This window comes from Adiantum capillus-veneris, chromosome 3 (genome assembly GCF_014529385.1).
Source record: "Adiantum capillus-veneris isolate H3 chromosome 3, ASM1452938v2, whole genome shotgun sequence".
In the NCBI taxonomy this organism is placed as follows: domain Eukaryota; kingdom Viridiplantae; phylum Streptophyta; class Polypodiopsida; order Polypodiales; family Pteridaceae; genus Adiantum; species Adiantum capillus-veneris.
The window spans coordinates 7,145,885-7,173,883 of record NC_140933.1 but is presented as its reverse complement, the minus strand read 5'-3'; the positions used below and the strand labels follow the sequence as shown (position 1 = coordinate 7,173,883).

The 27,999-nt window shown below is 43.8% G+C and overlaps 1 protein-coding gene across 1 annotated transcript; it reads left to right on the top strand.

The window, feature by feature from the left end:
* Nucleotides 1–231: 231 nt before the first annotated feature.
* On the top strand, nucleotides 232–26,485 carry LOC147460467 (uncharacterized). Its single transcript, XM_086498647.1, has 6 exons — nucleotides 232–396; nucleotides 624–701; nucleotides 24,546–24,631; nucleotides 24,705–24,804; nucleotides 26,092–26,180; nucleotides 26,268–26,485. Exons 1-6 carry the CDS (start codon nucleotides 295–297, stop codon nucleotides 26,299–26,301), a joined length of 489 nt encoding a protein of 162 aa, XP_086354773.1. The 5' UTR covers nucleotides 232–294; the 3' UTR covers nucleotides 26,302–26,485.
* Nucleotides 26,486–27,999: the final 1,514 nt, after the last annotated feature.

Genomic DNA, 27,999 nt, shown 5'->3' with positions numbered 1-27,999 from the left:
TTAAGAAGGCCCTGTGAAACAATTGAAGGCCCTTCTCATAACACCTTTGTATGAATGCCCTTATCCTCGGGAACAATCCAAATTAGCCGACATATTTATGTGTCGATTGTGTGTATCATGGGGAGATGTATAAAGATAGACACACACACAGACACACACACACATCCATGTGCTGTTGGTAAGAGCGAGGGAGACATGTGGAAGGGGGTTGCATGAGCTAGTGCATAGATATTACTCATACTATGCTGTAGCTTTACACCATAATAATGCATAAATATTACTCATTTAATTTTAATGCACTCCCAATTTCGAATCTTGCTCTTCTTGTCAGCAGACATGGAAACGAGCGACAGTACGCTTGCTCTCGCTAAGCTCAACCTCGGGGACGAAAATGAGGTAGAGGTAGAGAGAGAGAGAGAGAGAGAGAGAGAGAGAGAGAGAGAGAGAGAGAGAGAGAGAGAGAGAGAGAGAGAGCGCGCGCACGGAGCACTGTCCTTGCAATGGGTCCCCAATTTAGAACAGAATTCTATGATCAAGTATTGTGCAGAGAATTGTTGTGCAGTCTGTGATGAAAGTGTCGAGAGCTCTAAAGATTTGTACAACAAGCTTTTGAATTTGTGCAGCTCAACTCATTGAGGGAGATTGTGCATTCTCTGTGTCAAGTGGCAAATCCTCTTGGAAAAATGATCGATTTCTTGAAGGTTGGCTTTGTTTAGAACTGCTCATATCTGGCCTTTCACAGTTTTGTCAGTTTAGTGAGTGTAGCAGCTACTATCTAGGGTTTTGATGCACAATGAGTCACTTAAATAAACTTGTGGATGTCCTGGAAAATTGTATCTAGTTTTCCTGGTATTTTCAACTTTTTGGCGTGCCTAGCATTGCTTGACCTTTTGGGCAAACTGAAATTCAAAGTCATTTTACTAATTTGCTTTCATGAAGAAAAAAGCTATTGTTTGGTTGGGAGGTATTCTGGCTACCTTATGGCCTAGGTTGAAATATAACCCGTGCTTTACAGCCTCAGGGGGTTGGTACCTCTTGCATAGATAGCATGTCTGGATGCAGAAGCAGGTTTATTACTTATAGAGGATTGTCGATTTCTCTAGACATGATGAAATGGAAAGACCATAGTTACAGGGGACAAAGGGAACTGGGTTGGGGGGGACAGCCGTAACCGGGTCGGGGACGGGGTTGGACGGCTGGGAATGGCCGGTTGGGCGCATGCCAGGCGGGAATGCAGGCTGATGTCCCGGGGACGGACCAGGAACGGATGGGACGGCCGGGGATGGACGGAAAACGACCGGCAAGGAACGGATTTTTTTTTAAAAAAAATCAAATTTTTAGCCGTTTGAAACGGTCAGTAGGGCAGCCGAACGTCTGTTTTTGGGGGGAGGCTATAATAGCACCCTTTGGTCTCTCAAGACTCAAGCTCTCATTGGCAATTGCTCAAGGCTCAAGCCTCTCCTCTCTACGGTCTACCTTCGGCAAGCTCTACCCTTGAAAGGTTGGAGCTTCTTGAGAAGCTCATCGTGTATGAGGTCGCGGAAGCGGCCAAGAGGGGCCGTTTTATTGCCGTTGATCCCTCCGCCATGGCGACACCGCGAGAGCAAAGGCAAGCCAACCTTGGCTCCACCTCTCAAGCGTTCAAGACAAATGTATCTACATCGGGGGCTTCCATTGTGCATCGCCAAAGCACCCTCAACGAAAATTGGAATCCTAAATTGAAGGAAGAGGTGGATAGCTCGGTTGCCCGATTCTTCTTCCACGACCACATTGCCTTCCATGCTTCACGGTGAGTTTCCATTGTGACTTATGGCATATGCACATTGCAATCTCCCATTTTGTATTTCATTATGGGGTCTCGACTCTCCATACTAACACAACATGCTCTATTTTGTGTGGATAGGTCTTCATACTTTCGAACCATGGTTATGAAAATAGGGGAATATGGCCCCTCTTATGTGCCACCTTCATCGGAGAGGCTTCGCACCACCCTCCTTGACAAAGAGAAGCTTGCCGTGGAGCAAGCGGCCCAAGCAACAAAGGATTTGTGGGAGACCAATGGCGCCTCTCTCCTTGTAGATGGATGGAGCGACACCCGCAAGCGGTCCATCCATGGAGTGGTCGCCTACTCTCGGGGGGAGATGTACTTTGTGCAGAGTCACGTGATGCATCCGACACTGGCAAGGCCGCAGAGATGCTTGCTACGGAGTGGACAAGCACCATAGAGCTCATCGGCCCGGAGAATGTCCTTTGTATGGTTGCAGATGGAGAGGCGTCAAATAGGGCAGCCGGGGCTATCATTGAGGGCATGTATCCCTACATCCATGTCACATTTTGCATGGCGCATTGCCTCAACAACCTCCTCAAGGACATAGGGAGCTCGTCATGGATTTCACCCACCATTAGTGACGCCTCTCAAATTGTCTCCTTTGTGCTCAACCATCAAAACGTGCGCCATGAGTTCTCAAAGAGGAGCCACTTGTCCTTGCTCAAATATTCAGAGACAAGATTTGCATACAATTGGCTTATGCTAGGCTGCTTGTCTACATGTGGCAGAGCCTTAAGGGGCCTCTTTCTCAGTGATGAGTTCCAGGCCATGCCGGAGTCTACATTAGCAACATGATTGAAATGCCGAGAATGGGCCAACGACGCCGCTTGAAGGGACGAGGTGAAGACTCTTGACGCCATGGTCAAGCCTATTCTACACCTACTTCGAGTTGTGGATAGCTTGCAGCCATGCATTGGCAAAGTCTACGAAGCCATGGATCGGATGATACACTTGAGAAGCTTGTGCCTGACCCTATTCAATATGCAGAGATTCGTGGCTTGTGTGAGTTGAGGTGGAATGAATACTACTCTCCACTTCATGCGGCAGCTTATGTGCTTGACCCCGAGTTTCAGGGAAGGGATCAAGAGACCGATAAGGAGGTGAGCAAAGGATGGCGGCTTGCATTGGAGCGCCTTGGCTCTAGATTAGAGATGAGCTATTCAACTACAGGCAAAAGAAGGGCTCCTATGGATGTGTAGATGCATAGGTTGATTGTAGCAAGATTGGCTCGGTTTTGTGGTGGGAGGACTATGGAGGAGATGGCCCACATTAGCGGCACTTGGCTGTTCGTGTCCTTACCCGAGAATGTACCACTAGTTGCTTGGAGCAACTATGGAGTGTGTACAGCCACATTGCCTCTAAGAAGAGGAATCGCCTTGGGGTCCAGAGGGCCAATGATTTGGTGTTTGTGAGCGCTAACTTGTGCATGCTTACCAAGAGTGTCACACACAAGGCAGATCCCTTCACTGAGTGGGAGATGGCACAAGAGAATCCATCTATGGCCGACACTTTTGGAGGAGCTAGAGGAGGACTGCGAGTCTCAGTGCGAGCCTCGCGAGGCCTCATATGTCGCTGACGACCTTGACTATGACGATGATATGGAGATTCAGCAGGCGAGCACTTCCGGAGTTTTGATGATCATTGATCACTCTAGAGTCTAGAGTCTACTCCTCTAGAGTCTACCTAGCTCTTTGTACTTTTTGTTATCTGTAAGGCTTGTCCTTTTTGAGCCCTTGTGGCATGCACTTTTCATTTTGTATCCATCGATGTTTTATTAGCACATTTGCGTCTACATGACTCATGCTGGTTGGTCTATTTAGTGTAAATTTGTGGTCAAAGTGATGCTCTATGTGTGTGGCATGTGTGTAGGTTAAAAAATGCCAAAACAACTTTTTTTTTTTTGGCCATTCTGACCCCCGTCCCCATTTCCTTATTTTTGCCGTCCCGTCCTTGTGCCCGTCCCCGTTCCCGACCCCGACCTGCTGTCCCATGTAACTATGGGAAAGACTACAGGCTCTTTGAACTACATGTGGTATGAAACGCTATATTTGGCAGCATTGCCTGAACTGGCTTGATGCAGATAGTCTTGACTCTTGAGTCTGCTAGCCCTACTATCTTCTATCCACATGTATATTCCCAATGATGGGAGTTCCAAAGGGGGATTCCAAGGTTGTACTCAGAGACTTGCATGTGGACAGGCCTCTTGTATTTTCTTTGCAGCAGGCTCAAAAGAGTTACTCTAGCTTCCTTGGCAGAGCCTAGAGGTCTTATGAAGTTCTTTGTGGATGTTTTGGCAAGTGAGCCGAGGATTGTTTATTTTGTGATCCTCCGTCATGGTAACTTGTCTGACTTGTTCCTTGGGGAAGGAGCTACTGGTATATGTGGCTCTAACTTTGCACTATGATGAGAACCATTGTCATTTGCATCATTTGAAAACGGGTGCATCGTTTTGTGTAGCTTGAGGGACAAGGGTTGGAGAAGCGGGTTCATCAAGAGGCAAAAGATAATGTGGGTCTCCAAGTATCGGCAAATCAGGGGTCGTCGTGGAAGACTTGCCGAGCATAAAGTACCTTGGAGGTATTTATACCCCCTTTGCCATTGGGAATCAGCTCTATAGATCCCTTGCTGCGAAGAGGAATTTTAGATTTGTCATTAATAAAAATAGTACCACAGTGTCGCCGGATGTTGGACAAAAGATGTCAGGTGCAGTGGAAGTGTTTATGGATTTAGCTCGAATCTAGTACCCCGCACAAACACAAGGGACACTTTACTTCACTTGGAAGAAGTGAACTGAACTGAAAGAAAGAGAGAGACACGAGAGAGAGAGAGAGAGAGAGAAGAGAAGCGACACTGGGTTGTCATGTCCCAACCCTCAAGGCTCCCCTTGTTGTGTTGCAAGAGCAAGTACTTTCTTTATTCTTGCAGAAATGCTCATACAATGACTGGATGCTGATGCTAATGGGTACTCATGCTATGGTACTTGATGACGACGATGATGTCGACGACGACAACGACGACGACGACGATGATGTCAAGGTTGAAAGTTGAAAACGTTGATCCGATCTGGATTTGAAAACATTGATTTGAGGCTGAATCAGAAAACACTGGTTTAATTTGAAATGTTGGCGATGCTGGCTGAAAACGCTGATCTTGTCCTGAGAAAACGCTAGGGCTCTTGAGGTGCTGCCTGGCTGCTGTTGGGTGCCTGCCTCTTTGTGTCCCTGCTTCTTCTGCTTCTACTGAGCACCCAATGGGTTTCTTTTATAGTTCCTTTAGCCATTTGGCCTACCTACATTCCAACAAGGGTAAATGAAAAGTCACTTATTAATAAATGATCTATAAGAGGTGGTTCATGCGGTAAAATGCCTGCATGATGAAAATGATTGTTCTGTGCAAGAGAGGGTATGCAACTATGACCGGCTTGGACATGCACGTCCTGCTAGAGCTCACAAAGGTGCTAGGCTCAGTCCTAAGCTATTGGATCATTGTAAGGTGCAGCGAAGTGAATGTTGAACTTTGCTCAAGATGAGTGCTATGAACTATGTTCAAGGGTTCCTTTTACTTACGGAAGGGAGAGCCTTCCGTTCCTTTAGTGAGAGAGTGCAAATGATCACAAACAAAGTGGAAAAACACTGTGAATGAAGGTGCTGAGATTGAGAGATAGAGAGAGAAGAATACGACACCAGAATGTTGTCAAACCCTCCTCCAAGGGCCCCACTCTCTATGGCGAGAGAGATCTATGCTATTGATTGCACAAATCTGGTACAATGGTCTAAATGCAATGGACTTGCCGACGATGGTGACGACGACGAGACGGGCTGAAATCTGAAAACGCTAAGGGCTGATATCTGCAAATCTTGTATCTGCTGAATTCTGACTCTATGTCGTTGACGATGACGCGACTACGATGCATTGAAAACGCAGATGCGGAAATCTGCGAATAGCGGGCTGAATCTGCAAACGTTGGCTGATCTGACCGTGCAGCGAGGTTCTGTTGCAGGACGGTGAGGTCTGCGAGGTTTGGGGGCGGCGGTACGGAGTCCGACTGCTGAAAACTGAAAACGCTGATGTCACGTGACACATCCCAACCCTATGTGTCCGTGGACAAGCTACACCACAACAGGGTTCAGTCAAGTCTAGATTAGCAGTGATCTGGCACTTTTGTGAGTCTATTCGTAGACCGTGCATGCCCAGCCACTTAGCATAGATGCATATCCTCCGGTTGCACACAGCATGATCATCGGAATTCCCATCAGAATCCATTAGCATCAGTTAGGGGAATTTTCCAGTGCATTTAGCCTATTTTCCTATTTATTGGTTATTTTCACTTATTATTTTTAAGTGACTTTCCTACAAAAGTAGGTAGGGCAATTTTGCTTAGTTTCTATATAAGCAAACCCAAGTTAGCACTAAATGGCAGAAGAGGCAGCAGGAGCACCTTGCTCAACAGGCAACTTCTCAGCAAGACCAACGCCCGCAACTACTTTGGCGTTTTCTCCACAGAAGACCTAGCGTTTTTGCATCAGATCAGCCTTGGCGATTTGTGCACAGCAGATCAGCCCCGGCATCATCACGACACAGCAGATCAGCCTAGCGTTTTTGCATTTGCAGAACCCCGGCGACAGAAGGACCAATTTCAGCCCTTGGCGTTTTTGGATTTCAGCAGCAAATTAAGACCAGCATCATTCACCTAAAGTGTAGCAGATTCATCCCGTAAAGACCATCAGTTTTCAGCCCTAAGAAACCTCATTTTTCAGCCATAAAAACGCAACCAAAACAATCATTTTCAGCCACCAAAACAGTCCCGAAATTCAGCAGTTAGAAGATCACAGATTTCAGCCATCGTCGTCGTCATCGGCATAGACCAAGTTGCATCAGTCCATTGCATTTGCATTGTACGCATTTGTGCAATCAAGTAGACCACTCTCGCCGACGAGAGTGGGGCCTTCGGAGGAGGGTTTTACAACCTCTCGATGTCGTATCTCTTCTCTCTCCTTCTCTCAATCTCATTCACTTGCACGCACAATCCACTCACTTTGTTCGTGACCATAGCACTCTACAAGACGGAAAGCTCTCTCTTTCCCTAAGAACTAAAAGGAACCTTGAGCAGTAAAGATCACTAATCTTGAGAAAATACAACATTCATTCCGCTGCACCTAACATTGGTATCAGAGCTTTGGAAGTGTTCTACATTACTCAAGGAAAGAACCACAAGAAATTTTTTTGCTTGTTGCGATCGCACGAACCCAAGTTTACTTGGGCGTGGCGATTCCTAATCGTGTTTTGTTGAAGAGTGACAGGAATCCCAAGAAAGAAGGGCTTGTCCAGTCTCCCCTTGTGTCTCTTTTCACTCATTGAGAGCGGACCGTGCACTTAGCGGCTGGCCAATCGACGTGAGGTGGGAAAAAGCAACCTTGGTGTGAGCGCAAGGCCGCCAAGGGGTGCGCCCGCAGAAAAGGGTAGAACTCGGGTGAAGAGAAGATCCTTCTCAAAGCGATTTGCAAGCGAAAGAAAACCTCAAGAACCTCAAGAACCCAAGACCCCCAAGAACTCAAGAACCCCAAGAACCCTAGATTCTCACGAATCAAGGACCCCAAGAACTCAATAACCTCAAGAACCCTAGATTCTGTCATAATAATCAATATCTAATTCTCCTAAATGATTTTCTCATATTAAACTGATCATTTAATGTGGGGAAGTGCCAGGGGAGAAAAAGCTAGAATATTGGTTAAGCTAGCAGACCGGCCACAGTAGGGATCCAAAGGAGGGAAAATAGGGATCCAAAGGGGGGCCAATCTGCAAAAGAGCCATGTGCAACAATGGGCTAAAAAGACCCTAAGGTTTAGTCCATTAAGACTTCCAAAATGCTAAGGTTCCAAAATTCAAAGGTTGTGTCCAAAGGGTTGAAGCTTAGGGGGAATTGGATGCTTTGTGTGCTCTCCAAAGTCAATGCATATCCCTACATGGGAGGGGGCGAGCCCTTCTTCTAGGGGATGAGAGAGAAAGCCACACACACACATAGGCTCCCTTTACACAAAGGGAATGAGGGACACATGTCAGCTCCCTAGGCCAGATGCCCACAAGGTGTGCCCAGTTTCTATTGGATGACCCTTGAAGTGGACCAATGAGAATTAAACTAGAGTAAATCTAGTTTAATTAATATAAAAACATTTAATAAAAGAAACCAATGAGAATTAAGTCTCCTAGAAGACTATTGGGCAGTCTCCCAAGGGGTCCAATGAGCATTCAGGAGCCCAATGGCTTGCCTGATTCGTATTGGCCAGGAGGCAAAGGGGTCCAATGAGAGTTTAGTTTAATTATTTAATTACCTAAAGCTCTCACAAAAGGGGAAAGGGGGACACATGTCAGAAGGCTATCACTTATGTTGCTTAATTGTCATCGGCTTGACTTGGGGAGAGCCAATGAGGGCTCAGCAAGAGCAAATAGCAAGAGGGCTCGCCCAAGAGAGAGAGGGGGCTGATTTTTGCAAGGCATTATCACACACATACTCACACAAGCTCATGTGTGAAGAAAGAGAAGACTATCTCTTCCCAAGCTTTAATGGAGAACTCATCACCTACTCCAAGCTTGTGAGATAGAAGCCTACATCAACACTCTCTTGGCATGTGGATGCAAATCCAACCAAGAGCCAAGCTTCAATGCATGCTCATCTTCTCTACCAAGCTAATTACTAAGCTAAGCTATGCTAATATGAGTGATTATGTGAGGAGATGTACATCTTTCTTGTAAGATACTCCTTCTTCCTCTCAATCTACTCTCATACCCTGCTAGCTCTCACCATCTTCGAAGGTGCGTGAGGTCTTGGGTCTTGGATAATTCAAGTTGTGTTTGCTAAGTGTTTGCTTAGTGCATGAAGCTTTCATCTTCATTGCACTAGCTAGTCTTAAAGGAACACAAAGAATTGTATTGTACAATGTCTCTCTTGATGGGAGAAACCATAATACAAAGCCTTTTGGAGGGGGGACCGGCTCCATGCAAATCCGGTCCTCAACTGTTGTCATTAGCTTAATTTATCTCTCTTTTGAAAGTATTGTCGATGCTATCTAACTAGGTGTTATGCTTTTTGTTGCTCTCTCTACCCAAAAACTCTTGTAATTCTCATTAGGAATCTATTCTAATGAAATGCCCACTATGTTCATGCTCATTTCCGCTACACACAAGTTATTAGGCCATTAAATGTTACATTGGTATCAGAGCTCAAGGTTTCTCTTTTCTTGCTCAAGAAGGGAGGTCCTCAAGCTAGCTACAAATGGTTGGTATTATTAATTGCCTGTGAGTAAGTAGAATAGGGATTTTTCAGCCTTGCAGTGCGCTTGCCTTTGTGCAGTTAACGGGGCATCACCGTCGAGAGCTATGGTCTTAATAGTGGAGTCCTACGGGGCTTGCCTACGGCTTAACCACTATTGAGCTATTAGAAGCTTGACAGGAGCCGGTGCTGTTTTGGTGTTGAAAGACCCTCTCTTCTATTCCTTGCAATTAATGGTATTCGAGCCGCGGGTACAGTAGCTTGAGTGCTTTTTCTAAAGGGGTAAAGAGGAGTAGCAACTAGAGCTTGAAGTGCCAAAGTACACCTAAAAAGTTTACACCTAAAAGTTGTTAGAATGGCTGACAATAGTAAAGAGAGTGAAATTAATGTTGATAACTTTGATTTTGCTCATGAGCAAGCTACTAATGATGCTTCAATGCTTGTTAACTATCTTGTTTCTAGGCTTCAACAAGCCATGGGCAATCCATCTCTCCAAAGTGAAGTGCAACGGCAGCTCTGTGCTCACGGGATTCTCCAAGCTCATCACCATGACGAGAGAACACCTAGGAAGCCTCCTTGTGAGACTACCAAGAGAGGTCTCTCTCTGATTCGGGAAGAAGAAGAGAATCCATACGAAGGGCTCAAGAATTTACTTCTTGATGATGTATCTCCTTCCCAAAGGAGATCTCAAGAGCCTCCACCGAAGGAACGAGAAAGAAGTGAGTCTCCCGCCACCTCGGCGGAGATGGCTCCACGAAGACGGCAGGCTAAACGCTCTCCATCACCACCAAAGCGGAGAAGACCATCATACTCTTCTCCACGCCATAATTCAAAGAGGGATGATAAAAAGCAAGAGAAGAAAAAGGCGAGAAAGAGGACATCCTCTTCTCCATCTTCTTCATCCTCTTCCTCTTATGAAAGCTATGGTGAAGACGACAAAGATCAAGACAAGAAAAAGGCGAGAAAGAGGTCACCCTTTTCTCCACCTTCTTCAAATTTTTCACCTTTTGAAGAAAGTGATGGCGCTACTTTTGAACCATCAAAAAGAAGAGGCCATAGGAAATCCTATGCCGCATGGAAGAGGTCGTCCAAGCTGAAGAAATTCAAAGAGGGAGGGAAGAGCATCTCTTTCTTTACCTATGATGGCACCTTTGGTGCTACGAACAAAGTCTTGGCCTTTATCCAGCAATGCGATGCGGCGTTTGGAGATGAGGGCTTCACGGAGTCCTCTAAGCTACGCCATGTAGCTATGCACTTTCAAAAGTCCGCCAAACAATGGTGGTCTAGCCTACGAGTCAACGGTGAAGCTCCACGAACATGGAAAGCTTTAAGAGCTTCCATTATGAAGCAATTTTTGGCCACCGATGCCAAAGACAAAGTACTCACCGAATGGCGAAGCTTAAAGCTCTCTCCAATGAATCCATCCACAAATATGTAGACAAGTTTTGGGACCTACAACTCAAAGCCACTGTCTTCAAAAAGTTGGATTTTGGAGAGAAAAAGTAACAATTTTGTGCTGGCTTAACCGAAGAAATGGCGGAGTATGTCAACTCCCAAAGGCCACGTACCATATCGGCGGTAATACACCACACTATGGTGGCCTCTCGAATCAATTTCCAAACGGGGGCTAAAAGAAATAATAAGCCCCCGGAAAACAAGGATTCCAATGAGCCTAAGGGGAAGGACAATGTCCAAAAGTCTCCTAAGGGCAACTCCAACAAAGCTAAAGAGAAGGGAGTTTACAAAGGTAAGAATAAACTCTCTCCTGAAGAGCTTGAGCGTTATTGTAAGGATAACCGGTGTTTCAAGTGCGGCGAATAAGGGCATGCGTACCGCACTTGTTCCCAAAAGAACAACCGCCAAGATCCTCCTAGAGCTTCCTTGGTTGAAATCCAAGAGGAGGAGACTCACCAAACTCACCACAAAGGATCTCCTCTATGCCATGCTTGGGGAAAGGTAAGAGAACATGATGCTTTTATTCTCTTTGACCCTGGTTCTACTCACAATTTTATATCTATGGAGTTAGCCACCAAGCTAGGCATACAATCCTACGAGATGGGAGATGTCCTACCCGTAGATAGTGCCTTCAAGGGGCAAGAAGCTTCAGTCACTCCCTTAATTGGGAAATTGAGGCTTCATGTCCAAGGCTATGTGGACAAAGAGGACTTCTTTATCTCTCCTCTCAAGCATGAGGATGTAATCCTAGGGGCACCATGGTTTGACCGCCTGGCTGCCGATGTTAAATTTCCTGAAAGGAGAATCTCCTTTAAGTTCAGGGAAAAAGACATGTATATAGATGCTAAGGAAATGGGTAACACCATCCCCATTGTACATACACCAGCTTTCAACAAGTCAATAAAGAGCTCTATTTCCGTGTACATGATTTTTGTTAAAGATTCTCAAAATGAACCTAATGCTTTAACAAAAGAAAATAAAAGCAACCAAAAAGAATTAGAGTTATCCAATTTTCTCAAGGGGTCTCAAGATGTTTTTATTGACGACATCCCTTGTGAACTACCTCCTAAACGAGGTAATGATGACCATGCAATTGAACTTCTTCCAGGAAGTTCACCGCCTAACAAACCTTCTTATAGAGTTTCTCAAGCCTAACAAGAGGAGATTATGCGGCAAGTGCATGAGTTAGTTGAGAAGGGTATGGTTATGTTAAGTATGGAGCCTGATTTACCCTTGTAATTTTCTGTGGTAAAAGCGCACATTTGTAAGGCCCCCATTATGAGGAGAAGCCATCGTGCGTGAAGGAAAATCACTCACCGGAAACCAAAATTTTCACGGACAAGAATCAGGGGCAACTTTAAAGGCCTCCCCGAGACTTTTTTTTTTCGCCGGAATATTATGGCCGGACGGCGGCCGGAAAGTGGTCGGAAAACAACCGGTCGGTTGGCTGGTGGCCGGTAGTCAATGGCCGATGGCCGGTGGTCGAAAGTCAATGGCCGGTGGCCGGTGGTCGGAAGTCAATGGCCGGTGGCCGGTGGTCGAATTCAAAAGCGGACTTGTCTTCTCAAGGACGGCCACACATGGGCGGATTGGAGGGTCCGATTTGGACTTATTCGCACAAGGGCGGCTACACATGGCTGTCTCTCATAAGAGAGGGCAGCCCTTTTGGCCTATAAAAGGAGGCCATTTCTACACACATTTCATAGTGTGAAGTTGATGCAACAGGGTGAGTGTGAGGTGGTGAGAGTGAAGCAAGGCGGGAGCTCCATTAAGGGTATAATCCCTTCGTAAACTACTTCTTGTTTTGAAGTACTAAAGCCATTGAGTGGCTGCTTTCCCGTGGACGTAGCCCACATTGGGTGAACCACGTATATCGTGTGTACTCTCTCTCTCTCTCTCTCTCTACTCTATAATCTCGTGTATATAAATATGTCTCTCTCCATTAAGTAATCTACTCAATTATCTATTTAGCTACGTCTTATTTCCTAACAGGTTAGGCCAAGCTCATCTCCATTTTGCTCACCTGTGCTATTAGTGCAAAAGAAAGACGGCACATATCGTATGTGTGTCGACTATAGAGCACTAAATAGGATCACTATCAAGAATAGGTTTCCCGTTCCACGGGTAGAAGACCTATTTGATAAGCTACAAGGATCGACCTACTTCAGTAGGATTGACCTAAAAAGTGGCTATCATCAAATAAGGATAGTTGATCAAGACATTGTAAAGACCGCATTTCGCACCACATTTGGTCTTTACGAATACATTGTCATGCCTTTTGGCTTGACCAATGCACCAGCCACATTTAACCGCTTGATGGAGAAGCTGTTCAGGCCTCGTCGAACCTTCACTGGAGTGTTCTTTGATGATATTATCATCTACTCTAATTCATTGGAGGAACACAAGCAACACCTCCAGGTAATATTTCAAGTTTTAAGAGAGAATAAACTTTATGTTAATCGAAAGAAAAGTGAATTTTTCTTGCAAGAGATTCAGTATTTAGGTCTTATTATCTCTCAAGATGGCATCCAAATGGATCCATCTAAGTTAGAGGTAATAAAAGGATGGCCTAAACCAAGGAATCTTCATGAACTAAGAAGCTTTATAGGTATGTGTGCATACTATAGACGCTTCATAGAAAAGTTCTCACAAATTGCGGGACCATTACATGACCTAACAAAGAAAAGCGTTAGGTATACATGGTTTGCTAAGGAGAACAATGCTTTCGAAAAGCTGAAAGAAAAGCTTATCTCTCAACCTGTGCTTACACTACCGGATCTCTCAAAACCATTTGAGGTCCAATGTGATGCTTGTGGTGATTGCCTTGGAGCTGTTTTGCTCCAAGAAGGGCATGCCATAGGCTATCAGAGTCGAAGGCTCGACCCTGTTGAGCAAGCTCTAGGCATATATGAAAAGGAACTCCTTGCAGTTCTACATGCCTTAGACTCATGGAAGCACTATTTATTGGGGACTCCTTTCATTCTGCGAACGGATCATCAAAGTCTTAAGTACTTCATGACGCAGACCAAGCTCTCCGACAAACAAATGAGGTGGGCAAATTTCCTTTCGCAATTTCATTTTCATATTGCTCACATTGCTGGCAAGCATAATCAAGTAGCTGATGCACTCTCAAGACGGCCGAGAGTGAATGCTGTTTCCATAGCAACTCACAATGATCTATCTTCAATGATAGATGAGTATGCTATTGATCCCGATTTTAGAGATGTGATTTCAGCCCTTGCATTAGGGAAGAAAGAAGAACCATTTACCTTACAAGATGGTTATCTTCTCTATGGCAATAGACTATGCATTACTAACTCACTACGTGAGAAAGTAATGTATGAATCTCATACTCCACCTTATGCGGGGCATAGAGGGATTCAGTCTACCTTAAAGGGAATTGAAACATATTTCTATTGGCCTACCATGAAAGTGAACATACAAGAGTATGTCTAAATGTGTGGTATGCCAAAAGACAAAATTTATTAGAGGGAAGCAACTTGGATTGCTTCAACCCTTGCCAATCCCTAATTCACCATGGGAGAGCATATCCATGGATTTTATCTTTGGATTGCCTAAGTCTATCCATGGGAGTACGGGAATATGGACGATAGTAGACAGGTTCAGTAAACAAGCTCATTTTATACCTGTCAAAAAGACTATCAAAGCCTATCAAATGGCAACCCTCTTCATTTCACAAATTTTCAAGTACCATGGCTTGCCAATGTCCATAGTGTCGGATAGAGATCCTAGAATGACCAGTAATTTTTGGAAGGGTCTCTTTGAGAATTTAGGGACAAGGCTAAACTTCTCTTCGGCCTATCATCCACAAACGGATGGCCAAAGTGAAATAGCTAACCTAACCATTCTCGATCTACTAAAAGCCTATGTAACGGAAGTAGATCAAAGATCCCAATGGGAGAAGTACTTACCCTTAGTGGAGTATGCTTACAATAACACTGTACATACTTCCACGGGAAAAGCACCTTTCGAGGTAATTGAGAGAAGATAAAAAAGTCCCTTGCTACTTAAGGTACATGGGAAGATCTTCGCTGCAGATGAGTATAGCCGAGACCTACAAGAATCTTTTCAAAAGATTAAGGATGCTATCTCTATCTCACAGCAAAGGCAAAAGGCTGCTGCTGACAAGCACAGAAGAGCCCAAGCCTTTAAAGAAAATGATTGGGTCTTGTTAAAGTTTCCCAAGGCTCGATTAAGGCACACGACGGGCAAGAATCCTACGGGCCACCAAAAGTACTATGCTAAACTAGCAAAAAGGTACTATGGTCCCTTTCAGATTCTTAGGCCAATCAATGAGATGGCCTATCAACTCAAGTTGCCCAATCATTGGCTCATACATAATGCTTTTCATGTGAGCCTATTAAAGCCTTACAAAGGAGAGCCACCTCAAGAACCAACTATTGAAGACCCACCGGAGATCGAGGACCCACCGGAGATCGAGGACCAAGAGGAGGTGCTGCAGCCCGAGTCCATTCTCCGACATGAAGACAAGGTACTAAGAGGCGGTAAGACTATCCGACGATATCTTATTAAGTTTAAGAATTATCCTTTTGAAGATGCTAGATGGATGCAAGGCATACAATTAAAGGATAACCTAAACCTTGTCAACGCTTACAATGCTTCCCAAGAGTAAGCAAATGTACAAAATGTTAAAAATGAACAAAGTTTTTGTCTTATAAGACTCTCTTTTTCTTTATTGTGCACAAAAATGAAGTAGTATGCATGCTTAGATCAAGTTTGTGGAGACGACGTCTCCCAAACACCAAGTAGAGCTTGTCACTCTACTATGGAAGACTGATAGGACTAATGTGCAGACATGCTTGCGGCATCCTCAGGCTCTCAAGCGCCAAATGGACTAGTCATCCATTGTGGAATGATGTCGTAGGGTAACATAGGGATCCTCTACCCGCTAAGAAAAGGACTCATGAATATGCTTTATCTTCTCTACACCATAGTCAAGTACGACTATGATTTCAAGAGAGAGGTAATGTCATAATAATCAATATCTAATTCTCCTAAATGATTTTCTCATATTAAACTGATCATTTAATGTGGGGAAGTGCCAGGGGAGAAAAAGCTAGAATATTGGTTAAGCTAGCAGACCGGCCACAGTAGGGATCCAAAGGAGGGAAAATAGGGATCCAAAGGGGGGGCCATCTGCAAAAGAGCCATGTGCAACAATGGGCTAAAAAGACCCTAAGGTTCAGCCCATTAAGACTTTCAAAATGCTAAGGTTCCAAAATTCAAAGGTTGTGTCCAAAGGGTTAAAGCTGGGGGAATTGGATGCTTTGTGTGCTCTCCAAAGTCAATGCATATCCCTACATGGGAGGGGGCGAGCCCTTCCTCTAGGGGATGAGAGAGAAAGCCACACATACACACACATGCTCCCTTTACACAAAGGGAATGAGGGACACATGTCAGCTCCCTAGGCCAGATGCCCACAAGGTGTGCCCAGTTTCTATTGGATGACCCTTGAAGTGGACCAATGAGAATTAAACTAGAGTAAATTTAATTTAATTAATTTAAAAACATTTAATAAAAGAAACCAATGAGAATTAAGTCTCCTAGAAGACTATTGGGCAGTCTCCCAAGGGGTCCAATGAGCATTCAGGAGCCCAATGGCTTGCCTGATTCCTATTGGCCAGGAGGCAAAGGGGTCCAATGAGAGTTTAGTTTAATTATTTAATTACCTAAAGCTCTCACAAAAGGGGAAAGGGGGACACATTTCAGAAGGCTATCACTTATGTTGCTTAATTGTCATCGGCTTGACTTGGGGAGATCCAATGAGGGCTCAGCAAGAGCAAATAGCAAGAGGGCTCGCCCAAGAGAGAGAGGGGGCTGATTTTTGCAAGGCATTATCACACACATACTCACACAAGCTCATGTGTGAAGAAAGAGAAGACTATCTCTTCCCAAGCTTTAATGGAGAACTCATCACCTACTCCAAGCTTGTGAGATAGAAGCCTACATCAACACTCTCTTGGCATGTGGATGCAAATCCAACCAAGAGCCAAGCTTCAATGCATGCTCATCTTCTCTACCAAGCTAATTACTAAGCTAAGCTATGCTAATATGAGTGATTATGTGAGGAGATGTACATCTTTCTTGTAAGATACTCCTTCCTATCAATCTACTCTCATACCCTGCTAGCTCTCACCATCTTCGAAGGTGCGTGAGGTCTTGGGTCTTGGATAATTCAAGTTGTGTTTGCTAAGTGTTTGCTTAGTGCATGAAGCTTTCATCTTCATTGCACTAGCTAGTCTTAAAGGAACACAAAGAATTGTATTGTACAATGTCTCTCTTGATGGGAGAAACCATAATACAAAGCCTTTTGGAGGAGGGACCGGCTCCATGCAAATCCGGTCCTCAACTGTTGTCATTAGCTTAATTTATCTCTCTTTTGAAAGTATTGTCGATGCTATCTAACTAGGTGTTATGCCTTTTGTTGCTCTCTCCACCCAAGCACTCTTGTAATTCTTATTAGGAATCTATTCTAATGAAATGCCCACTATGTTCATGCTCATTTCCGCTACACACAAGTTATTAGGCCATTAAATGTTACAGATTCTCACGAATCAAGGACCTCAAGAACCTTAAGAACCCAAGTTCCTCGTGAACTTAAGAACCCAAGACCCCCTAAGAACCCAAGTTCCTCGAGAACTTAAGAACCCAGACCACAAGAACCCACAAGAACCCACGACTTCAGAATGGTCATCACTCGAAGCGGAATGGATACTTCGCTTGGAGGTGATGTGCATGAGAGAGGCGAAGAAGAATTTTCCCCACCAGGAGGTTTTTCCGACCCTTCCCCATCTACGACAAAGATTGCATCAACTCCGATGGAGGAGTTGAAGCAGTTGTTTCTGGAAAGGAAGTTAGAACGCGAAGCAAGAGATGCAGAAAGAATGGCAGAATTTGATCATGAATGCAAAGAAAGAAAAGCAGAAATGGAACGCAGACACGTAGAAAGAAAAGCAGAAATGGATCGCAGACACGCAGAAGACAATGCAGAAAGAAAAGCAATACAAGAACAGAGCGACCGACAAAACAAAGAGTTATGGCGACTCTATTCTCAAGTTCAGGCACAGATGCAAGAGATTTGGGGAAAGGAGACTGTCTCAGTCTCTTCTTCTCCAAAGCATGACACACAGGATTTGCATGATTGTGTGAAGCATGATGATGATTGGATGCCAATGATTTGCATGATGATTTGGATGACAAAGATAAGCATGATGATTTGAATGATATTGCTAAGCATGATGATTTGGATGCCAATGACAAGCATGATGATTTGCATGATCAAGATGTGATTTCTCACAAGCATGATGAGTTGCATGAAGACGATGTGATTGTTCACAAGGATGATGTGCTAGTGGATGCTTTTCCTAGCGAAACTAACCTCGTTGTAGATTCGATCAATCACGAAGATCCGATCTTGGCTTTCGAGTCGAGGTCTAATGAACCCCCACAGGATGATTCGATCATTCAGGAAGAATCGATCTTGGCTTTCGAGTCGAGGTTCTCAGATCCCCCACAAGAAGATTCGATAGATTCCGAAGAAGCGATCTTGGCTCGCGAGCCTTGGTCCAAAGAACCCTCACAGGAAGTATTATGTGTTCGCATGATTGATACGCACGCATTGTTCGAGTGTTTCATTCGTGAAGGTTTCCTGTATTTTCGTCAGCATCGTTATGTGATCCCTTTTACTAGGCATAACATATTGCATGTTGAGCACGTTTCTCTCATGGATGAGCACGAATGTATGCGGATTGTTCATGAAAAGTTGAAAAGTTTGTATGTAAGGAAGTCATATTCCATGTCTCTTCCTTGGCATGACACAGTTTACGAAAGAGCACATGATTGTATGAGCACCAAGCATGGGCATTTCCATTGTGATTTGCCACAGTTGATTGATTTTGATCAAACAGAAAAGGTTCGATCGCATTGTTTGCATGTGTTTGATGAACGGGTTGTCACTCTGTCTCTATGTTCATCGACATTGCATACACAGTCTTTAGAGAAGACAAGATTTTTTTCCTTCACTTTACATGGAATGGGTATGTTCATGGTTGTGTTGGAGATGGTTTCAAGAATTTTCAGCCATGGAGATTCTTGAAGACGAAAGAAGCAGGACTCTCGACGAAGTTGAAGAAAGAAAGGAGATTCAGAAGACTTTGAGTCGCTTTCGGCGTGGCCCAAAGAAGCAAGCGTTGCAGACCTTTATGAAGTTCAAGTATCGCTCGACCCACACAGCAGAGTGGGCTGGCGAAGAGTCCCTTCGAGGATTCTGGATGCTATTGGCGATCTCCCTCGACGCCATACAGTTCGGTACCAGTACCTCACTTTGAAAAGGAGGGGATGTCACGTGACGCATCCCAACCCTATGTGTCCGTGGACAAGCTACACCACAGCAGGGTTCAGTGAAGTCTAGATTAGCAGTGATCTGGCACTTTTGTGAGTCTATTCGTAGACCGTGCATGCCCAGTCACTTAGCATAGATGCATATCCTCCGGTTGCACATAGCATGATCATCGGAATTCCCATCAGAATCCATTAGCATCAGTTAGGGGAATTTTCCAGTGCATTTAGCCTATTTTCCTATTTATTGGTTATTTTCACTTATTATTTTTAAGTGACTTTCCTACAAAAGTAGGTAGGGCAATTTTGCTTAGTTTCTATATAAGCAAATCCAAGTTAGCACTAAATGGCAGAAGAGGCAGCAGGAGCACCTTGCTCAACAGACAACTTCTCAGCAAGACCAACCCCTGTGACTACTCTGGCGTTTTCTCCACAGAAGACCTAGCGTTTTTGCATCAGATCAGCCTTGGCGATTTGTGCACAGCAGATCAGCCCCGGCGTCATCACGACACAGCAGATCAGCCTAGCGTTTTTGCATTTGCAGAACCCCGACGACAGAAGGACCAATTTCAGCCCCTGGCGTTTTTGGATTTCAGCAGCAAATTAAGACCGGCATCATTCACCTTAAGTGTAGCAGATTCAGCCCGTAAAGACCATCAGTTTTCAGCCCTAAGAAACCTCATTTTTCAGCCATAAAAACGCAGCCAAAACAGTCATTTTGAGCCACCAAAACAGTCCCGAAATTCAGCAGTTAGAAGATCACAGATTTCAGCCATCGTCGTCGTCATCGGCATAGACCAAGTTGCATCAGTCCATTGCATTTGCATTGTACGCATTTGTGCAATCAAGTAGACCACTCTCGCCGACAAGAGTGGGGCCTTTGGAGGAGGGTTTTACAACCTCTCGGTGTCGTATCTCTTCTCTCTCCTTCTCTCAGTCTCATTCACTTGCACGCACAATCCACTCACTTTGTTCGTGACCACAGCACTCTACAAGACGGAAAGCTCTCTCTTTCCCTAAGAACTAAAAGGAACCTTGAGCAGTAAAGATCACTAATCTTGAGAAAATACAACATTTATTCCGCTGCACCTAACAGCTGATGCTAGGGATGGACTTGTCGCCGGGAATCTGTAAAACGCTGAAGGTAATCTGCAATTGCAAAAACGCAGGCCTAATCTGCTGCTTGCAAAAATGCCAAGGCTGATCCGCTGTTTGCAAAATGCCAGGGTTGATCTGCATCTGCTGAAAACGCTAGGCTCAATCTGATGCCAAAACGCTGGTCTTGCTGAGAAGGTGCACTCTGAGTGGGTGGGCTCTTGCTGCCTCTTCTGCCAGAAAGTATACGGACTCAAAGTCGCTCTACCCAGTTTCCCAACAAAGTCACTTATTTATAATAAGTGAAAAATGGCTATAATAGGGAAAATGGGCTCTATGTACTGTAAAATGCTCATGATGGCTACTGACTGTAATTCTGATGATCATGCTGTGTGCAACCAGAGGATATGCAACTACTCTAAGTGCCTGGACATGCATGGCCTGCGAACAGACTCGCAAAGGTGCCAGAACACTTCCTAAGTTGACCTGAACCGTAATCATGAAGTAGCTTGTTCTGTTAGGTGCAGCGGAATGAATGTTTGCGCTTTGCTCAAGATGAGTGCTCCGAACTGTGCTCAAGGTTCCTTTTTGTTCTTATGGAAGGTAGAGCCTTCCGTTCTTAATGAGAGATTGCTATGATCACAAACAAAGTGAATGGACACTGTGCGTGCAAGTGTATGAGACTGAGAGATAGAGAGAGAAGAGAGATAGACACCAGAGACGTTGTAAAACCCTCCTCCAAAGGCCCCACTCTCGTCGGCAAGAGTGGTCTACTTATGATTGCACAAACTGGTACAAACGGTATGCACATGACTGATGCAAGTCTAGGCTATGTCGACGATGACGACGGTGATGACGAAGTCGACCTAAGGGCTGAATCTGCAATCTTTTATCTGCTGTCCAAAAACGCTATGGGCTGAAATCTGCTACAATCCAAAAACGCTGATTTTGGGGGACTGTTTTCGTAGGTCTTGGTCGCTGAAAATCTGCAGGTTTAGGGCTGAAAACTGAGGATCTTCAAGGCTGAAAACTGATGGTCTTACCGGCTGAATCTGCTAGTCTTCGAGGGCTGATACTTATTGGTCTTTCTAATGCTGAAATCTGCTAACGTTGGGACATGCAAAAAATGCCAGGCTGAAGGGATCAAAAACGCTAGATGCTGGCTTCTTCAAAAACGCTAGCTGATGGGATCGTCTTGGTGATGGTGTCCTGATGCAAAAATGCTAGCTGAGGCTGTCTGGCGAGGGTGCTTACTAGGCCGCTAAGGGGTGCGCCCGCAGGGAAGAGTCGAGCTCGGGTAAGAGAAAAGCCTTCTCTAACATAGATTGCAAGATAAAGAAAGACCTCAAGAACCTCGAGAACTCAAGGACTTCAAGGACTCAAGAACCTCAAGAACCCGAGAACCACAAGACCCCAAGTTCCTCGTGAACTTAAGTACCCAAGATCTCAGTGTATGGTCATCACTTGAAGCGGAATGGATACTTTGCGTGGAGGTGGCGAAGAATAATTTTCCCCACCATGAGGTTTTTCTGACCCTCCCGTTTCCCCATCTATGCCAAGGGTTGCACCAAATCCTATGGAGGCTTTGGTCAAGTCGATGATGGGCATGATGCTACAACAAGAGGTGCAACGCGCCACCTTTGATCGCGAGTGCGAGCAAGCGCGCTTGGCGGCCGAAGAACGAAGGGTAGCCTTGGAGCGTGATCGTGAACAAGCGTGCATGGATCCTCCACGAAGAAAACTCCATATTCCATCGCGTGCTTGGCTTTTGCAAAACGCTGGCAGGTCTGCAAAAAAAACGTTGGCTGATCTGATCTTCTTCTTGGGAGGAGAACGTGTGTAGGTGAAGCGCCAGAACATGAAGAGCCTGAAGCTCTGGTATCGTGTGAGAGTGCGCGTGTGTGGAAGCGTGAGAGAGGAGAGAGTGAGAGAGAGACAGTAGACACAAACGTTAGAGATGGTGAAGAGGGGCGATCAGCCCCCCATGACTACCATGAGCAAAAGACCCTCAGTACAATCAGTATGATGGAAGTGGGCACCCCCTTGCCCCTATAAATAGGTGCCCAAGGGGAGGTAGGGAAAGGCCTGATAAAAATCCCCATGATTCAACAGCAAAATGATATATGGAAACATATGTGGGCGCCCGGATAGTGATGCAGTTTAAATCCATATGCAAAGGGTGGCCAGCCTGGAGGCACACTAGCCGTACATGCATGCCCTAGACCTGTGAAGCAACAGAGTGGTGTAAATCTAACAATCTTTACCATTTTAGTTCCGCTGCACCTGTTTGATTGCGGATGACCACCAAGGGGTAGATCTGGGGCTGATTTGCGCTCCCAATATGAGAGGAATGAAGGGCTGAAAGCTGGCTGCAAAAACACAGATTTGAAGCGTAAAAACGCAGCAGATCTCTCGCGTAAAGCAGGGCTGAAAACGCAGATCTTGCCGATGCGGATGATGGACATCAATGTGAGCACTCGATGCCGGCGAGGGAATGGATGAGGGGAGGCTCGACGGGCTCCCGAAGTACCGGACGAAGAGAGCGAATGCAGATCCATGCCGTTTTCCGTGATGAAACGGGGCTGAAATCTGAAAACAAAAACTATATGCACGTCATGCCAGATGCCCACCGTAGTGTAACAACATCTGTCAAAATGCGCGTACAAACCATTTATGCAAGAGGGTTCCAAAATCTAATGAACTTGTTCGGACATGCAGGCCTTGTGAACAAGCTCACATAATTGTTGGTACTAATCCTCCTAGGATTCTAGACACTCCTATCTAAGAAGAAGGGGCAAACTGGCTCTGGAAGTCGATGAAGCATGTCCACGTGGCACACAGAGCCATTTGTATGTGACAACTAGTTTGAAGTAGCCTTTGCAGAAGGCAACATCTCAAAACGATCCAAATTGCGCCATGTTAGTATGTATCTTAAGGATGCAACTGGCAACTGGTGGCTCACGACAATTCTTGAAGGGCGTAACCGAAAGAATGAAAAGACTTCAAAAAGATTTTTTGTGCTCAGTTTCTTCCTCCCGACTTCGAAATGGATGTGAAGAAAGAATGGGATTGGCTATCTTAGAAAGAGCATGAAGCCGTTTTTGATTATGTCGACAATTTTTGGGAGATACTTCTCAAGATTACCCCATTCATGAAAGTCTTCGACGAAGAGGTCCGCAAATTCGAAGCTGGACTCCAACCGACACTCCAAAAACGCATGAAGTTGTATCCCCGAAACACCCTTTAAATCATGATGCAATCTCCCTTAGTTGTTCGGAATTCGCATTCGAAAGAAACTTCTCGCAAATAGGAATTCAGTCTCTTTCATGCAAAGGAGAAGGCTCTCTCTATGTGGACAAACACCTCCTTTTGAAAGCGACCTTCAGATCAGCCCCAAACCATGGCTTTAAAAGTAGTTGTTTATCTTTCTCCTTCGTGGTGTTAGCTTGTACGTCGGAGATTGAGTTTGAAGCAGGAGGTGGAGAATCTTTTTTGAGATGTGGGCAATCCCGTTTCCTCTGGCCACAAAAGAAACACTTGCCCTCTTCCATATAAGCCTTTAGCTGAGACTGAGTAAGATATTTTGCTTTTGTTAGTTCCCTCTGGCTTCTTTTCTTGACCCTCAATGGGGTGCATGGATGTATTGCTTAGGTAGATAGTTGGCTTTAGCTTTAGGTTTGTTTTTAATGTGTGTATCATCATCGATGTATGTATTTTTACTAGTCAGATCAATAGCTCTGGTTCTATAGAGTGCTCTAATTTACCACTGGGCAAAGAATATTATGTAATAATCAATTATTCAAGCTTTTCTATCATCGTGTCAACAAATTGCTCAAGGATCTGCATTTTGAGGCTAGTTCTTTTTTGGAGTTGTCTTTCAATTTTAGGTGCACTCTCTTCAGTACTGAGGAGCTAACTTGTAAAGACGATTTTGATGACGACTATACTATTGATGATGATGCTAGGGAAAATTGGTTTGTAATATTTACATCCGCTCTCCTTTTAGAGCTCCTCGTGAAGTTTTAGAGTGCTTATTTCATTGAGTTGTTGAGAGTCCTCAAAAAGGATGGAGTTTCATGTGTGTTTGTGATATCAGTTCTGTTTGTAGAGTAGAACACCAAAACTGACTATGCTGCTGTTAAACAACAATATCTCACAGTGGACAAAGCCGCCTATTAAAATCAAGGGGATAAATCAAATGGTCTGCCGCAGGTCTTTGGAGAGACAAGGGAGCAGAAAAAGGTGGAGATGAATACAGCGGAGTCAATTATGTCTCCTTATTGTTTGGCTTTTTGCAAGTGTTTTAGCGTTGTCAGGCCCTTCTTGTAGTTCTTAATTCAGGCAATGTTGACCTTATGGACGTACAGATATATGAGGTGGATGATTTGGGGAATACAAACAAAGGGTTATAGTTATTACGCATGTTTTCGGCTATTTTCAGATAGTACTCAAGATTATCAAGGAATTTAACAACCATAAATTATTTTGTTCCCCATGCAATTGATCATGTTGCATGCTCAGGAAGATGTTGAGACAATGAACAAGGAGCATCAATTTTGGGTAAAAGATCTGAAAGTGCATCAAGATCAGTCAGATGAAGAAAGAAGGTAATGTTCACTAAAGAACCTCTTTGTTCAAGTAGTAGGTTATGGAAAAAGTCTGATTGTGCTTTTTGTTCAGGGTCACGGAGGAGTTGTTGGAGGATGAGGCTGGAGAGCTAAGTGAGTTGAAAGAGAAAATTGAATATCAGCAAAGGCGAATCTTCTCTTTAAAAGGAGAGGTAATGCTCGTTTGGCTTGCAAAACTTTTGTCTGATCACCACATGCTAGCATCGTCTCTTAGGTCATCTTGCTTCAAGGCTAGGAATGTTTCATGTTCGTCTTCGATTTCTTGCTTATGCTGGATTGCTCGTTTTGATGCATGCCTCAGATATCATTTTGCCAATCTATTTGCTCACATTCCTTCCATTTTTCTTATTCTCTTCATTTTATGAAAGGTGCAATAGAACGTATGTTTCTAGATCAGGCATTTCTAGAATACATTGCGCATGAGCTTTTCGTATCTTTTGACCGACAACCACCCCTGAAAATCAAATTTAGTAGGATCAAGCACCCGACAGCGGCTCAATCCTCTTCATTCTCCATTGAAAACCCTTTTGCAACATTGCCACATCCATCTTGTCCGTACAGAGTGTTGTGTTGACGCGTCACAATCGCCTTCCTGACACCTAAAAGTAGCAGCATGTTCTTGATGTTTTTTATCATCCAAATGTAACTAACCACTAAAAAGAGGTTTAACAATGTGACAATTTAAGCAAATGAGCGATAAGAAAGCATCATTGGCTCTTAGTTACCTAAAAAGATACTTTGAAGAAAAATGCATTGATCTAAATGACCAGATGGATTGGTTAAAAGGTTGAAATCAGTCCAATTCCTTGGTTCTACAAGCAATAAGGTTGATAGGGAGGCATTTTACTACAACTTGCGAGACGCCTGGGATAGGCTTGAAATTAGACAAGTACTTGGATCTACCAATGGATAAGCTTGATATGGAGGCATTCCGCCATTGCTTGCTAAGCACACAGGTTTTAGGTGAGTGGAAGCATGGACAAAGGTGCCATGAGAGGAGGCTAAATGCAAATCTCACAAAAAGTGCATGCAATATAGATAAGGAACATATGCTCATGATACACCATACAAAGCACACTTTGAATAGGTTTTCCTATTATTCTATAGGTCACAACTCTCACTCCTATCATACTGATTGATTCTTGTAGGACCTCTTATCCTAGCATTGAGAGTACCTTGAGCCTCACAACATGTAGAATGCCTTTTCGTCACACCCCCTACCGTCTACTGCAAGTCGTTGTTTTGTTGCATATTTTTATCCTTAATGCATGATTGAAAGAGAAGATAAAAGAAGAAGAGAGAAGACAAGGAATTGCATGATTTTTTGGGTTTTTGAGACAATACATGGGGTGAGTAATGAAATGTAATTCAATATGCACTCCTATCATGATAGAAAGATAGCATTGATACATGTTTTTTTTTTTTTTGGGTTGCATTAGATACTCAAAAATGAAGAAACTATCATGAAGTATTTACGAATGGTTACATCACCAAACCCAGAACTTGATTTAGACTCATTACTGAAAAAGTAAACTTTTTTCTTTTTATTTTTGTGGCTTAAATGGTGCGAAGAACCAATGCTTGCTTTCAAACAAATGCTTGCTTCTTTTTTCAGGTCATGCTATGCTAACACCTTCTTGTCCTCATAACCATCTCCATCTCATCTTTGCTCAAGCATCGTTCCTTTAGTCGTTATGCATTGCTCAATCGAGACGAGAATTATAATATTTTGTGTTTAGAATCAATTGACTTGGTTGATTGGTGTTAGTGGGCCATGTAAATTACGTTGTCCAAATTGTGTTCTTAAATGTAAAGTGACATTTCTGTTGGTTTTTGATTTAGTGCTCAAACATACTCTCTTACAAAAAATCTTTTCAATATGTACATTCAAACGCACAAGTACTTCAAACAGCTATTATATGTGACCATAACTTTTCAATACAATGGTGTGTCATTTCAAACTTTTATTCAAAGACAATTAAGTCTAACAAGACATCCGAGGGATGAACGGCATTGTCGGAGATGAGATGAAGAGAGAGGAGAATCAATCTATATGAAGATGCATCTTGAGCATTTGAGATGGCGGGTGATGTAAGAAACCCCCCCCCCCCAAAACCGCCCTCCCGTCCCTCTCTCTCTCTCTCTCTCTCTCTCTCACACACACACACACACACACACACACACACACACACACACAACGAGCAAATTGGTTGTTGAAGCATGTGGTCTTGGATAGAAGAGAAGAAGAAGAAAATGACACGAATCTTCTCAAAAAAAGAAATTTCTATTCGTTGCTCAAGAGACAGAGCCATACTTTTGTAGTAAACATTGAAATAATGCTATAGCAACTACCTTTGGCAATGCCAACAAAGGTCACTTGAATTCTACGGTAGTTTCTATGTATATTATTTTGATACAAATCAATTCCTTTTTAGTGCAGAATCTTTCTGTGTATATTATTTTGATACAAATCAATTCCTCTTTAGTGCACAATCTTTCTATTGTGAGTTGATTTTCTATAAATTCTTTAGTGTATAATCTTTCCATGTATACTATTTTGATACAAATCAATCCCTCTCTAGCGCACAATCTTTCTACTGTGAGTTGCTTTTCTCTAAATTCTTTGTTGCATAATTCAAACAATGAAATGTTACACGTAGAAAGCTACATTAGTGAGTCTAAAATTTTCTTATAAGGAGAAAAAAAGACTACCTTCAAAAACTTTAATACTTGGTTAGCCCAACACCCTTTTACCAATTGGTGGGAAGTCTCGGTAGTATGTTTTCCTTTCATCCAAAAAAATCTCAAGGGTACATTTAAAGTGAAAGAAAAGAATGCTAAAAATTTCCATGTTGATTAAATAGAAGAGTTATCAATAAAAACAACCGGGTTGTAACTTGCAAAGCAACCATGACTTACCAAAAGGCTCGGTGAGCTCTTGAACTATCAAGAATGCCACTTTGAAGAGAAGAAAAGGCATCTCTTTTGCAAGGACAATAGCTTACAAAGCTAACACTATTGGGATTCCGATTCTCTTTTCTATAAATCGAGAGTAAGTTGACCATTTCAAAAGATAATCAGCTATGATCTTATTGTGGAGAGATATTGATTATAAGTCTTTTGAATATTGTTGGAGCATTAGCAAGTTCAAAAGGTATCGAAAGTTGTTCATTTGCTCCTTGATCTTCAGTTGCTCCATGAACGTAAGCGTTTGATTGAATTTCTCCTCCTCTAGTATTTTGAGCTTTGTTAGCTTGAGGTTCGCCCTATGGTCATTGATTTTTTACATGGATGAGGTGATCTATTGTAGTGGTTGTTGGGCATTCCATTCCATGTAAAGATTGGAT

Excerpts from the sequence above, each read along its gene's own strand:
- LOC147460467 (XM_086498647.1), top strand. The coding sequence starts at position 295 with ATGCACTCCCAATTTCGAATCTTGCTCTTCTTGTCAGCAGACATGGAA. Across the intron at positions 397-623 it reads ACCTCGGGGACGAAAATGAG|CTCAACTCATTGAGGGAGAT; the intron begins GTAGAGGTAGAG and ends GAATTTGTGCAG. Across the intron at positions 24,805-26,091 it reads TCTTCTCTTTAAAAGGAGAG|ATACTCAAAAATGAAGAAAC; the intron begins GTAATGCTCGTT and ends GGGTTGCATTAG.